Source organism: Bubalus kerabau, chromosome 8, assembly GCF_029407905.1.
Source record: "Bubalus kerabau isolate K-KA32 ecotype Philippines breed swamp buffalo chromosome 8, PCC_UOA_SB_1v2, whole genome shotgun sequence".
NCBI lineage: Eukaryota > Metazoa > Chordata > Mammalia > Artiodactyla > Bovidae > Bubalus > Bubalus kerabau.
Genome location: NC_073631.1, coordinates 50,320,835 through 50,335,705, shown reverse-complemented (window position 1 = coordinate 50,335,705; position 14,871 = coordinate 50,320,835). Strand labels below are relative to the sequence as shown.

The window sequence follows — 14,871 nt, the reverse complement described above, 5'->3', positions numbered from 1 at the left end:
AATCTATCAGCCTACTTCTTCAAAGATATTGAGTCATCTCTCACCTGATCTGTGTTTTGGCAATAGTCTCTTAACTGATACTCCTGCATCCACTCAGGTCACCCTGTAATCTACTCTCCACCTCTGCCAGGCTTGTCAAATGTGAATCAGATCATAATCACTCTAGCCTAAAGCATACTAGTGGCTTCCCCACTTGAGGTAGCCTGTGAGTCTTATGTGATCTTGTCCCTGCATCTCTCTCTGACTTCATGTACCCCCTCCTCCTCATTCTCTAAGCACCAACCACAGTGGTCTTCATTTCTGTTCTGACCCTGAAATCAAAATATTTCCTATTTCCTTGTCATTTAGATCTTGTTCACATGTCACTATCTCAGAAGAAGCCTTCCTGGCCTCCTATTTAGTCTCCCATGCCTTAATTTTTCATAGCATCCATCTAGCTCTGAAATTATGTTATGATCTCTCAGCCCTCACTTGGAGAAGGCAATGGCACCCCACTCCAGTACTCTTGCCTGGAAAATCCCATGGACAGAGGAGCCTGGTAGGCTGCAGTCCATGGGGTCGCTAAGAGTCGGACACGACTGAGCGTCTTCACTTTCACTTTTCACTTTCATGCTTTGGAGAAGGAAATGGCAACCCACTCCAGTGTTCTTGCCTGGAGAATCCCAGGGATGAGGGAGCCTGGTGGGCTGCTGTCTGTGGGGTTGCACAGAGTCGGACACGACTGAAGCGACTTAGCAGCAGCAGCAGTAGCAGGAGCCCTCACTAGTGAGACTAGGGACTATGTCAGTCTATTTTACTTCCCCATCCTTAGCATCTGAACCAGTGCCTGATTACACAGCAGGTAGAGTATATATTTGTGAATGAATTAACTGTTTATAAAATAAAAATTTATTGATTTGAATTTCTGCTATATCATCTCCTTTTCTGATAAAAGTTCCAAGGGGCTCAGGGTGACAAGTTTAGCAGAAATGAAGTTTTTAGTAAAATGAAGAGCACAGTAAACTTAGCACAACTAAAATTAGCTACTTTAGAAAATATTTACTAAGAAGCTCTGTTTAAAAATTTTTTTCCCATTTAAACAGTGTATATGCCAGTATATAAACAGATCTGAACATACTATTGTATTTTATTCTTTTCAGATATATTGGGTGTTAGTAAGTGGTTGATAGTAAATTGTTCCATAGTTAATTGCCAGAGAGTTTGCTGATTGTTTAGCTGAATTCTTAAACAGTTCTCTTAAGTTTCTCCAAAGATTTTAGAAGTCATACGTCATTTCTAACTAAGCCTAGACAACTTTGTATTTTTAATGTTTGTTTTCAGAGAGACATTCTGAATACTTACGCAAAGGTTTTAAGTACCATAATTAAAGAACACAACTGAAGTAAAGCTTTAAAATTATATAAACGTATTTCATTATTGTCCATAACAGGAACTGTATTTATAGGATGGAAAATCTTTAGTATTATACTTTTAAACCAAGGTGGAATTAAATAGCTTAGGTACATTTCCATTTAGCTTTTGACTGCTTGGTCTACTCAGAGGAAGAAAATAATTCATTTGCCTTCTAATACTTTTAAATCTGATATAGAAAAAGTAAACTATTATAAACTATTAAAGGTGCACCATTAAGTATGTGAACTATGAAGAAGGTCCAATAACTACTGAGTCACAACTGTGAATCTTTGTTCAAATTTTACTTCATCAGAGCTGACTTTTCTCCCACCTCACTGCTTATTCCCACTAAGGAAATTGGAGTTACTTAGATTGTAAACTGGACATTTTCATTTTTACATACATCTTGTGTACATTTTCAAATGGTGATATCTTTTTCTAACCAGTTTCTTAAGTAAAGTAGTAATCATTTATTACTGTGATTATCATGCCTATATATACATATGCATGTTTTTGCATTTTAATGAATCAGCTAATAGACTTAATTGCTCTGGATTTTGTATTGGGTTGGAGAAGGAAATGGCAACCCACTCCAGTATTCTTGCCTGGAGAATCCCAGGGACAGAGGAGCCTGGTGGGCTGCTGTCTATGGGTCGCACAGAGTCGGACACGACTGAAGCAGCTTAGCAGCAGCAGCCTCTGTATTAGCCACTTCACTGAACTACTTTTTAAATCTGAAATTTACACTGGCATCAGCCCCTGAGTTCTAACTTTAAAAAACTGACATGTACTTCTAGGGTTTTTTTGTTTTTGTTTTGGCCTCACCATGCAGCATGTGGGCTTTCCTGATGGCTCAGACAGTAAAGAATCTGCCTGCAGTGCAGGAGACCCAGGTTCAATCCCTGGTTTGGGAAGATCCCTGGAGAAGGAAATGGCACCATACTCCAGTATTCTTGCCTGGAGAAGTCCGTGGACAGAGGAGCCTGGCAGGCTAGGGTCCATAGGATCGCAGAGAGTCAGACATGACTGAGTGACTAACACACATGCAGCATGAGGAACCTTTGTTCCCTGATCAGGGGTCAAACCCATACCCCCTGTGGTGGAAGCACAGCATCCTAACCACTGGACTGCCGGGGAAGTCCCTATGCTAGGTTTTGATGAAGCCTCCATATACCTTGTAATATATAGATAACTGCCTGTGTGTGTTCAGTCCAACTCTTTGAGACCCCATGGACTATAGCCTGCCAGGCTTCTCTACCCATGGAATTTTCCAGGTGGGAATACTGGAGCGGGTTGCCATTTCCATCTCCAGGGGATCTTCCTGATCCGGGGATCCAACCTGCGTCTCTTGCAGCTCCTGCATTGGCAAGGGGTTTCTTTATACCACTGCATCACCTGGGATGCATAGATGAGCAAAACAGAAAGTTCCAACTCTTACCTGACTTAGGCAACAGACCACATATTAACAATAAAGATTCACCTCCAAGGTTACCTGTAAGCAGCATCAGGGGGCTATTAGACAGAGTTGTAAGTTGCTTCAATGAGAAAGGAAACATATTTTAAACATTTGTGACTTTTTTTTCTTTCTGTATTCATTTTAGAGTTTTTGTGTTAAGCCACAAAGATTCTTTAGGTTAAAGCCAAGTTTTACTTGGATTGAGATTGTGCAGCCAAACAGGGAAAACATTAGTTTTTCCGAAACTTGAGATCAGAAGTAAACAGGGAAAATGGTTTATGTCCACAGCAGTCGTCCATGAAACTCATCTGCAAACATTTATTCCACCATTACCCTGACTCATCACCCTATCTGTAAGCTTTAAGGCATTATTATTCCTATTTTTTCAAATAGGAAAATACACAGTATTCTTCCAGTTGTTTTTTATTGGTAAAATATTGTAACCATATTAAAATGTAATAAATTCAGATTATAATGAACACAGAAAACAAAAACAAATTTTCAACAGTGGCTCTTACCTAAATTCATGGAAAAGAAATTTGTAATAATACCTCTTCATATCTTTAAATCCACAAGGATTTAATGTTGCAATTGTATAGACATATATTTTGCAATTCAGAGGTGGTTTGAGAAAAAATGACAAAACAGGGTATTTTTTTCCACTCTGCTGCTGTTGCTTTCATCCAGGTTTTCACAGTGTCACTATGAAGACTAGAAGAGATCGTTTCCAGTACCTCACTATGCAGATGGAGAGCCTGAAGAAGTCATTGACTATTGACTTGATGAGCATTCCACACTTAAATAGTAAAATAGTGACAGTACCAAATTCTGCTTTCAGTTCATTCTTGTATGTTGTATATCCCCCCAGGCAGCTGCTTCTCTTTCCCAAATGAAGACTGTTCACCAAGAATAAACGAGATACCTTTTTTTTATTTTTCTCCCCAAGTGTCTGGTTCTATAGAGGCTATGTACTTCCTTAAATCCAGTCTGTTTATAAAAATTTATACTCGCCTGTGATTTTGAATTTAAGATACCGAAGTATTAACAGTAACTTAATCATAATGGGGCTTCCCTGGTGGCTCGGTGCTAAAGGACCCATCTGCCAATGCAGGAGACATGGATTCAGTCCCTGGATGGAGAAGATCCCCTGGAGAAGGAAATGGCGACCCACTCCAGTATTCTTGCCTGGGAAATCCCATGGACAGAGGAGCCTGGCGGGCTACAGTCCATAAGGTTGCAAAAGAGTCGGACATGACTTAGCAACTAAACAACAATAAGCACGATACTTACTTTTTATTCTTTATCGCCAGAAAAGAAGCTTATCAATAGCAAATCAGTATATTTTATCTAGTTTTTACATAATTTCAAGTTATTCTGTTCTTCTGGTATTTTCTAATTCAAGTATTTCTCTTTCATATAGGTTACTCACTATAAACAGTACCCACCCAACACAAGCAAAGTTTATTCCTACTTTGAATGCCGTGAGAAGAAGACTGAAAACTCGAAAATAAGGAAGGTGAAATATGAGGAAACAGTATTTTATGGATTGCAGTACATTCTTCATAAGTATTTAAAAGGTATTGCTTTTCCTAATATGTTTAAAATACTGTTTTCATATACCTCTTCATAGTTGTTCTCCTATACTGTCATATTTTATTATTTGAAGTAACTTTTTGAAGAGTCTAATTTTGATATTAATTACATTAGGGGTTCTTTTGAAATTTTTAGAAATCTGTTAATTTGAGAGCATTAAATTGTATAATTTGTATGTACTTGGTGTTCTAAATATGAGAGAGATTTTCTGAAACTAATAAGCTTGGGAATAAATTTAGAGAAGTGAATAATTTTCTGAGAGTCATATTGTTTGTTGGCAGACTTTAGTCACTAATTCAAAATAAAGGATTTGTTACTGACCTGGAAACTCATTTTGAGTTGTGATAGCAGTTAGAATATGTTTATGCTAGTCAGTTTTACCTTAAAGGCCTATGTTTCAAAACGACTTGTAACTGTAGAATTAGTCTCAAATGCATTTTAAAGAAGCAGAATCCCCAAAATAATTTTTGTACTTTATTATTTGGAAGTCCATTTGGAGGCTGGGGAAATAGTTCCAAAGGTTTCTATACATTTTGGAAAACTTCATTTTTACCTTTTCAAATAAAAGTAATCTCAGAATTGAATACAGATTAAGTTGAATTTTATGCAGATAATTTTTTCTGTAACATTGGCAGTTTTAAAATTAGATAGTTCAGATATGTTATGCTATTGAAAATATACTTGGATATCAAAAGTACTTCATTGCAACACAATTACCCAAGATATTTTAAATAAGTTTACTAGTGATCTTATTTAGAGAGTTACCAAAGACTAATGTTACACTTCAATTTCCTTCAGCTTAAAAGCTTTATAAAGTGTTATTTATTATTAATTACAGCTAAAGTATATGGTTTGTTATAGGCCAGCATTCTAAGAACTTTTATTCAGATGTCATAACTCATTTAGTTCTCACAACCACGCTATAAGTAGGTATTATCCTCATTTGATAGATAAAGTTAGCTAAAGGTGTATGGGGGGCGGGGGTGGCAACAACGTAGGAACTGTGAAAATTATTGGATTGTCAGCCTCCAAAGATATACTTTATGAATAAAGTAAACAGGTTAACCTGGAAACCACATATCAAAGGCTCACTCTCAAATCTGAAGACTGTATAAATTAACACAGGTTTTTTTAAAAATCTCCCTAGAAGTGAATTTGTTACTGTAATTTAAAATATATATACATACACACATATAAAAATCTCTTCTACTGCAAATTTGTTTTTCACATAATTTTTATGCTTCTGCTTATGAGTGGTTGGAAATGCAGATTCCTTTTCTGACTCTGCTGTTGACTCTGGGTAAATCATTTAACCTCTCAGTTCTTGTTTTTTAATCCATAGAATGTGTGAAATAGCTAGAGACATTAATCCTATGACAACTCAGCAATTCACAGCATGCCTTCAGAAATGTAAACAGGAGATGTTTATTTTTTTAGGTAAAGTAGTGACCAAAGAGAAGATCCAAGAAGCCAAAGAGGTATACAGAGAGCATTTCCAAGATGATGTCTTTAATGAAAAGGGATGGAACTACATTCTTGAGGTAAAAAATGTGTATTTTGTATTTTGGTTTTACTTTTAGTTCAAAATTTCTTGCTGAAATTTGAATAGAAGATTAGGCTATACAGTTGATCTTTGAAAACCAGGTTCGAGTTGCACAGGTCCACTTCTACATGGAGTATCTTTCAGTAGTAAATACTACGGCACTACAAGCCTGCAGTTGGTTGAATCTGCAGATGCAGAACCACAGATACAGAGGAATTGCGGTTACAGAGGCTGGCTGTAAGTAATACAGTAATACTGTAAGTAAGGCTGACTGGATTTTCGACTTTTGGCAGGGGGTGCCTCTAACCCCCACATTGTTCAAGGATCAGCTGTAATTACAACTATTGTCTGTATGGGAACCTGTAACTAATATCTATTTAGATATTCTTGTGAGAAGTTAAAGGTACGTTTAATTGTTTTTCCTGATGATTAGTATCAAGAATCTATAGCATGTCTAAGCAGTTTGATACAATATGTATTACAGTTTAAATAACTAGCAAATCAGAAAGGTGATTTAATCCTTTATCTGAAAATACATATGATTAAGAAAGGGCATGGGGCAACTTGAAAGTTTAAGCCTATTTTCTGGACTGTAGAATACCTAAGAAAATAGATGGTATGAATCTATCACTATACAATTCTAGGACGTTTCCTTTACTGAATAGTTAGAATAGTTTGGTACAGATCTGTGAAATGAATTTTCATTCTTTATTATACTGTAATATCCTATCTAACACATTTGGATTCCTTGCTTAAACTTTTGGGCATCCAAAGACATGGAAATTGAGTTACAAGTTGAATTGTCCCCTGGCCGTTTTCTATATTATATAGATAGGTGGAGAATGGGATCTACTGACATCTTTCCATGTTAATTATCTCTAAAATGAATGTCTTTTTCATTGTAAACTACCAAACACAAAGTGATAAGAAATGCTTTAACTTTCATGCCTATATTGTAATACTGAATTTTACTATTTGGTAATTTTGGCTCCATGAAGAAGTTGGGTAAGCAATCTGCTAGTTTTCCATATCTTAAGGTCAGTAAAATCTGTTGGCTAACTACCACATTTAACTCATTTGATTTGTTTTGAGGATAACAGTTATGGTTAAGTTAGATGCTGTGCTTAGTAATATAATTCTCAGTCGTCAACGTGGTAAATCTTTTCATTTTATATTCAGAGAATCTTAGGGATTCATAGATTCTCTAGAGATAATCTTGTGTAATCCAATTTTACAAGCATAGAATCTGAGACCTTGAGAATCATGAATTTTTTTTTTTTAATCTAGTTATCTTGTCCCAAATCACGTAAACTGCCAGGATTTCTGAAACAACCTACCTTACTAGCCAAAAGTTAACCAGCTTTTAACTTTAAAAAAGGGGAGGCTTAATTAAGTATCTAGTAACATGTCATATAGCCACTATATCCTCAGCCTAATCTGGGAGAGACTTGTTGCACTTGGATGTTGATTGCAAAAGTTCTAGAAACTATACTTACAGTTAGTCTACTACCAAAATAATGTGAGGTCTACTGCCAGTATAGAGAAAACCTATTCGAGATTCTTCTACTGGCAAAGAGTTCTTTTCTTTTTTAGTTTGTTCATTTTATTTTGCTCTTTAACAGCAGTTCATTATTTTATCTTCCAGTCATTAGCCTTTCTTTGATGGAAAAGAAGACTACTTAGAAGAAAGATAGTGCTCTTAGAATATGTTGGAATAAACTCTTTGAAGGGGAAAGAAGAGGAAAACAACTTTGTTTTGAAATTATCTTCAAGTGACAAATTTTCTTAGCAAAAGTACTTTGACAGCATAAAATTTTAAAAATTAGTAATACTAAACTGTTAATCATAATAGCTAATTTTATTTCAGGAGGATAAGCATATTCTGACCATATTACTAGCAATACAGTAAGATCTATAATTGTTATTTCTCTGACAGTAAGTTTAGCTTCTGTAAAATATGTAATGGTAATGGTGTACCATCTGTTGAATGAATAATTTAATTATTGTCTTTTACCAGAAATATGATGGGCATCTTCCAATAGAAGTAAAAGCTGTTCCTGAGGGCTCTGTCATTCCAAGAGGAAATGTTCTCTTCACAGTGGAAAACACAGATCCGGAGTGTTACTGGCTTACAAACTGGGTTGAGGTGAATTGTTTTTTGTTTTGGTTTTCATTCTTAACATTAATTGTAGATGTAAAAACCATTCAACTGGAATTCTAGTTTAAAAATTGCTACTAATGAAGTTATATAACCTCCTACCACTTCCTAAACCTTTCAGGCCTCAGTTTCCTCACCTATAAAATGACAGTTGGACTAAATAATCTTTAAATTACCTTCCAGTAAAATCTAATCTTAAATTGTAAAAAATCGTTAACAGTTAAAACTCAGCTGGCCTCCATCTTATTTGTTGCAATCCTAAATATACACCACCATAGAGAAAGATTATAAAAACAGCACAGGTACATCTTTAGTAACTTAAGACATTTTAGTAATCGTTTTCTTTATTCTTATCTAATCAGTTCAGGGCCTAGGCTCTACCACCTGGTATTTCTCATCTAAATACATTCAAGGTTCACTATAGAAATTTCACCCTATTATCTGAGAGGTGATTACTTGGTGCTTTGTATGCTTTATCTCACTAGTTTATTGGTAAAACTAATTTGTTGTTATATTATAAAATAATACATTTGGGATTCATTTATAAAGACTAGAAACAGTTTAGAAAAAATTTTAATAGCCTAACAGGCTCTGAAACAATGAACAATTAACTAAAATAAAGATTTAAAATAGTTTACTGTTATGTGTTAAAACTCTGAATTGTGAACTCAGAGTAAAAGGAAACATATTAACACTTCTCATACTCCTTTACTGACAGATACTTTATTTTGAGGGGATGAAATTATAAAAAAAAGTAGAAGAGTTCTTAAAGAATCACATCTAGTGTATTTTACCTTCAGTGCCAAAAGATCCCAAACAGATAAATCTTACTTTTAAAATCATCATTTATGAATCACCTTTTTTCACTTTTTTTCTTTTTGGTTTTCTGGTTGAGGATTTAGTCAATAAGTACTCCTCCCCTGTGTTGAATTGGAGTCTCATAAAGCAGATATTTATGACATAGAACTAATTCGAAGTCTATCTTGCTTTTCATGTATGTTTTTCTTTAGAAAGTGAAAAATACTAGCCTTGAAAAAAATTTTAAGTACCTGTTTTAATTATCATTATTTAGATGTATTTCACTAAAAAAAAAAAGTTGATGTTTTTATAAATTGTGGACATCTTAGTTTGTTAGCAAATATAAAAATATTTTTAAAGATTATTAAATATAAAATCCAATGTGAGATTTAGATTTTGAAGGGAAAAAAGTTCCCTATTTTCATCTGCTTATCAAGTTTACCTTCTAATATATTATTTAAATAATTTCAGTCCTTGGTATGTATTTTTATCTAAGGCACAAAAATATATGTTCTGAAACAATCCCTTTCTGATAGATCCTGTGTTGTTTTTTTTTTTAATTGTGTTTAAATACCATGTCTCCAGAAAACACTTTCTCAGAATGACTTTGCCTCTTCTGTGGGTTAGAGGATAGAGGTGGTTCATCTTTGTCTTAGCCATCTCCCACCCAAGTTTACTACCTTGTAAATCCAATCTGTTACCAAATCCAAAAAGCTTGTTATTTAAAAACTTGAGATTTTCTTCAGGAAATGCTTAATTTAAAACATTTAAAATAATAGTGCTTAGTAGTATTCTTTCCATTTCACCCTCCCAGTATATGCAAAGTTTGTTTTTTTGTGGTGTTTATTTTTTGGCCTCATTGCAGGATCTTAGTTCCCCAACCAGGAATTGAACCAGAGCAGTCAAAGTGCCAAGTCCTAACCACTGGACCACCAGGGAATTCCTTGTGCAGAGTTATTAATAAGATTCTTTTATTCACCATACACTGAATTTTAAAACCCACTAAAATTACTGAATTGCTCTATCAATTTTAATATCAGTGCTAGAAGAAATCTTAGTCCTCAAATCAGATTTCAAAACGTATTTAGGAGAGCTTAAGAGTCTTCAGAGGTATCTCAGACTTAAGAGGGGCTGAAGAATGAGCATGTTGGGCTAAACTTAACAGTTTCTTCCAACCAAAAAAAAAAAAACCTTTTTGCTGTTAAAAATCAAAGGTGACTTTATAAACTATTACACTGATCAAATGCCCTTATTTCACAGATGAGGAAATTGAGCCCTGAAGGGCAAAGGGACTAGTTAACAGAGTAGGTCCAGTCCCCTTTCTACTATACCACACCGTTTCTCATTCTTTGAAATTCTTTATTCTGCACAGTAATGATATAATGAACACTTCTTAAATAAAACTTGCAGGTTCTTTTACTTTAGTCTTAGTTTTCAACTAAAAATTTTATCTTGATTTGTGTGGGCAAATTTCTGTTTTGGAGAAGTTTCCAACAAGGCCTATTTTATTAGACCTTGGATTAACCCAAACTAACTTGCCTTTTTTTCCCTTGCTTACATCTACAGTGATCTTTTTTAAAGGGGAGTGATTTTATTAAGAGTATAATTTAAGCTGATTTTGTTGGACTATGGAAAGGAAATGGTGATGTGAAGGATCACTGTGTCTCATAGTTATTTCTCTCCTTCCCTGGCATTTTTCGAGGGGTAAGGTCAATCTTCTACCTTTATAACTCCACTAGAGTTTTTCACATTATGTTTTCTATCTTTCTCATACTCCTAGATAATATCATTCTAAGTTAAAATTATGAGTTGATTGAATTAAATCAGCAAATGAATATTGATTACTAGTTATATACCCCAAAAGTGCTGGGCACAGATATTAGAGTAAGGTATGTGTTACTTAACAGCCTTTGGAGGAGGAGCAATTTATTCTTAGCTAAACACTAATACAAGTACAAACGCTAAATTGGTAGCAGAAGTGAATTCTGTGTATGGGGGAAAAAAACCTTTTCCATTTCATGAAGGTATTCTTCATGAAAGAATGAAGAGTTGAGGTATTCTTTGGACGACAGGTAGCCCAAGGGAGACTATAGCAAAAAAGTGGAATATATCATAAAGGATAAACCTTTAGATGGTAAATAAGGCAAGATTGCAGAAGGCCTCAGATTTCAACATGAATTGGCCTTCTTCCTCTGTGGAATAGATAGCCATTAAAGCATTTTAAGGAATGACACAACCTGAATAACTCTGCTTTAGAAGGATAACCAGCAGCAGTATAAAGAGGAAGAGAAGCTAAAGATTAGTTAGAAGTAGGATACTCATAGGCTGGGGCAGTGGAATCACTGAAATTACGAAAGAAGAATTTCAGAAGCAGAATGCTTAGGTAAGAGGTCATTTGTCATAGAGTTCAAGTTAGGAGTTGCATCAGTTTTCTACTGTTATATAACAAACTACCCCCCACCCTCTCACAAAAATGCTGTTATTTCTCATGATTCTGCGGTTGACTGAATGGTTCTCTGCTGGTCTTGCTTGGATTTACGTGTCTGCATTCAGGTAGGGGTTCAGCTCAGATAAGGGACAGTCTAAAATGGCCTCACTCCCATTCATGTCTGGACCTCAGCTTAGGTAACTGGGACTGTTGGACCTCTTTCCTTGACTTAGGCTTCTTTACAACAGGGCAGTCTCAAGGTTCTAAGAAAATGAGAGTAGAAGCTATAAAAAACCTCTTGAAACAGAAGCTTAGAAGTTATTAATATGGCTTCTGCTACATTGTGTTGGTCAAAAGCAAATCATAGGAACATCCCAGAATCAGGGATGAAGAGATAGATTACACCTCTTGATGGAAGGAGCCGCAAAGAACTTGGAGCCATAGTTAATCGCAAGAGTCTAATGCAGATTTTCTTTTTAGGGGACTGAGTTGGGAAGTCCAAGAATAAATAATCTTTTTATTTTTACTTATTTTATTTATTGGTCACTTAGCTGGTATTCAGTAAAAGCTTGTTTTGTAAAACTTAGAAAGTAGCTTTTGAGTGAGCACCGACTTGTCATCTTAGCAGCTCTTTCTAAAATTTTTTTTTTTTTCCTTTCTAAAATTTGAAGCTGCTGTAATAGCAGGCTATCTGGTTTACAAAAAGAATAGGAAATTATGATCCTAGAATGGAGGAGTGAATTCCTAAGTCGTAATAATTAATATAGTTACTGTGATTAGACATTTTTTGGAGTTGCCTGGAAGCCAAGGAAAAGGGGAGAAAACCAAGAGACAGTTCTTATCAGAAAGTAGCAAGTCTTAGTATTAGAAGGTAGCAATTCTTTCATTTCCTCATTTGGAAAAAACTATAATAGGAACTGAATTACAAAATAGGGACCTCAGAAGTAAACAGCGTATGCAGAAATGTTTCATGTGGCTCTTTTATAATGACTTTTGATAAATGCCAAGGACATAAAACATAACTCTGTGAATTGTCTAGTACTAAACAAAAGTATCTCACATACATAACCTTCCAGTAGTCATATTAGATCCAAGGAAAAATTAGATCCAGTACTACCTAGAGGAGTGAAAAAATAACTTCTCTAGATGTATACTATTCAAGGTGCAGTCCATGGACCAGTGCTGGTCCATGAACTCTTCAGTGCAAGTCTGCATGAAATATAAAAATCAAGGATAAGCATTTAGAAACTTCTATGGCAATTGCCTTAGCATCCAAGTGTGAATATAGTTTATAATATAAAAACTATTGATCCATGATAGATTGAAAATAAATACATCGGTCCTTCATCACAGATAGTCTTCATAAAATTTGCTTCTTTGGAGCTTTGGATGGAAAAATAGGTAATTCAACATTCTCTACTGTTTGGGGCCTAGTTTGCTTATCCTTCGTATTATGGTTTTGAGAGCTGAGCTTGGCACTGTATCTGAAATACATGTGGTAGGCTTCCCACCATACAGCTGAAATGTCCAATTGGTATTTCTACTAGTATGGAAGTCCAGGACATACCTCCAGAGAAAGCTAGGATTTTCCTCAGAAAGAATCCAATTTTTTATGTATTAATGTTTGTGGTTAATTTTATTACTACAGACTATTCTTGTTCAGTCCTGGTATCCAATCACAGTGGCCACAAATTCTAGAGAGCAGAAGAAAATATTGGCCAAATACTTATTAGAAACTTCTGGTAACTTAGATGGTCTGGAATACAAGTTACATGATTTTGGCTACAGAGGAGTCTCTTCCCAAGAGGTAAGAAACTGGAGGGAACTTCAATTAATAAAATATAGATTGTTGGTTAGGTTACCAGTATAAAGTTTTAGGAAGTTACTAGGAAGTTATATGGGAAGTAGGTCCCATTTTGAAATTCCAGAAATTCAGTCAAGGATATTAAATACCTAATATGTGTCAGCCTCTGTTAAAGATACCTGAAATAATAGTCTTCAGTAAACATCTCCCTCCTTTATATATTTGATGGATGGATGGACAGATGACTAAATATATGTAATAAACATGTCAGATACTACTACTGAGAAGCACAAGACAGAGTAGTGGAAAAGAGGATGATGGGAAGTGCGGGTAGATTACTATTAATTAAGTAGGTCTCTTTGAGGAGGTAACGGTTGACTTCTCTTTAAAAATAACTAAAGACAATAACTCCTTTGGGGGCTATGCTCTGTACTTCAAGTATAGGTCTTTTTCTTTTTTTTGGAATTTGGTTTATGGTTTATTTTGCAGACTGCTGGCATAGGAGCGTCTGCTCATTTGGTTAACTTCAAAGGAACAGATACAGTAGCAGGAATTGCTTTAATTAAAAAATACTATGGAACAAAAGACCCTGTTCCAGGCTATTCTGTACCAGCGGCAGAACACAGGTAAAATTTCTGTTTTCATCCTTCTGTTATCTCACATTGGTTTTTCATAAATAAGCTTCTTCATTTTTGTAACTGAGTCATATTTTGTTTAACTACACAGATAGGTACTACAGTAAATCTTCTTTATACTGTATATAAAAACTGGTGTCAGGGAGGTAGGCAAAACTTTTAACTGTCCTAATAGAAACAATTTAGGAGTTCTTTTTCTAACTTTTATATTGCTCTATAAGTTTTATTGTTTAAAAAATGTTAGCTTCTCTATTGCCATGAACAGATAAGTCGTGTACTTGAAGTCTAGAAGCACTCATTGTGACACCTGGTCAGTGTTCTCTCTTTCCCTGCTCTTCTACATAACTTCACTTATCTTTGTTCTGGAAATTATCTTCTGAACCCAGTACCTTGAATTGTAGATGAGCGAGTTAGCCCTTTTAATGAAAGGAAGAGTGTTCAGATTCTTAGGTTTCCTCCATTCAAGTTAAACTAGAAAACTATTATAGTCCAGGCTATAGCTGCTCTGGTTCTAGAGTTAATTGTACTGGAAGTTAGTGGAGTTTTTTAAATGTATGCCAATCCTTATTTCTGATTCATACAACAAGAACAGGGTGCTGAAACCAGCAATGAGTAAAGCTGAGCTTTGATTCCAGCAATCTAATGGATGCTGCAAGGGATGGAAAGACATAAAGAATTAATCCTATCTTTTGGATAAAAAGTACACCAGCAACATTCTGCTCTGTTAAAGTGCTCTTAAAATGATACAATTAAAGTACTGCAGCAGTGCAGAGGAAGGAAAAGTAGGGTCATATTCCACTGGTAGGATGAAGAAAGGCTTTATAGAGATGGTATGTAAATATTGACTTCTTGAATGTTTGGTAAAATTTAATGGCAGACATTACGGGATTCTTTATTCTCTGAATAAATATTTATTACGTACCTACAGTGTGTTAAGCATTGTCATGAAAGAGGCAAATATGGATGTGCTTAAGGAATAAGGACTGAAATGTATCTTGTACGGAGATTTTGTAGGTAACGTCAGGTGGGCTGGAAAGACAGGTTAATAAGTAAAAGGCCTCAAC

At 35.2% G+C, this 14,871-nt stretch overlaps 1 protein-coding gene across 10 annotated transcripts in view; it reads left to right on the top strand.

Annotated features, from left to right (window-relative positions):
- NAMPT (nicotinamide phosphoribosyltransferase) overlaps positions 1 to 14,871 on the top strand; it is a 378,494-nt gene that overhangs the window by 346,310 nt on the left and 17,313 nt on the right. For all 10 annotated transcript variants that reach the window (XM_055590238.1, XM_055590236.1, XM_055590235.1 and 7 more), the window contains 5 exons: positions 4,269 to 4,425; positions 5,879 to 5,982; positions 8,002 to 8,130; positions 13,017 to 13,175; positions 13,662 to 13,798. In XM_055590238.1, the coding sequence (XP_055446213.1) occupies positions 4,269 to 4,425; positions 5,879 to 5,982; positions 8,002 to 8,130; positions 13,017 to 13,175; positions 13,662 to 13,798 (686 nt within the window). The remainder of the gene's footprint in view (positions 1 to 4,268; positions 4,426 to 5,878; positions 5,983 to 8,001; positions 8,131 to 13,016; positions 13,176 to 13,661; positions 13,799 to 14,871) is intronic.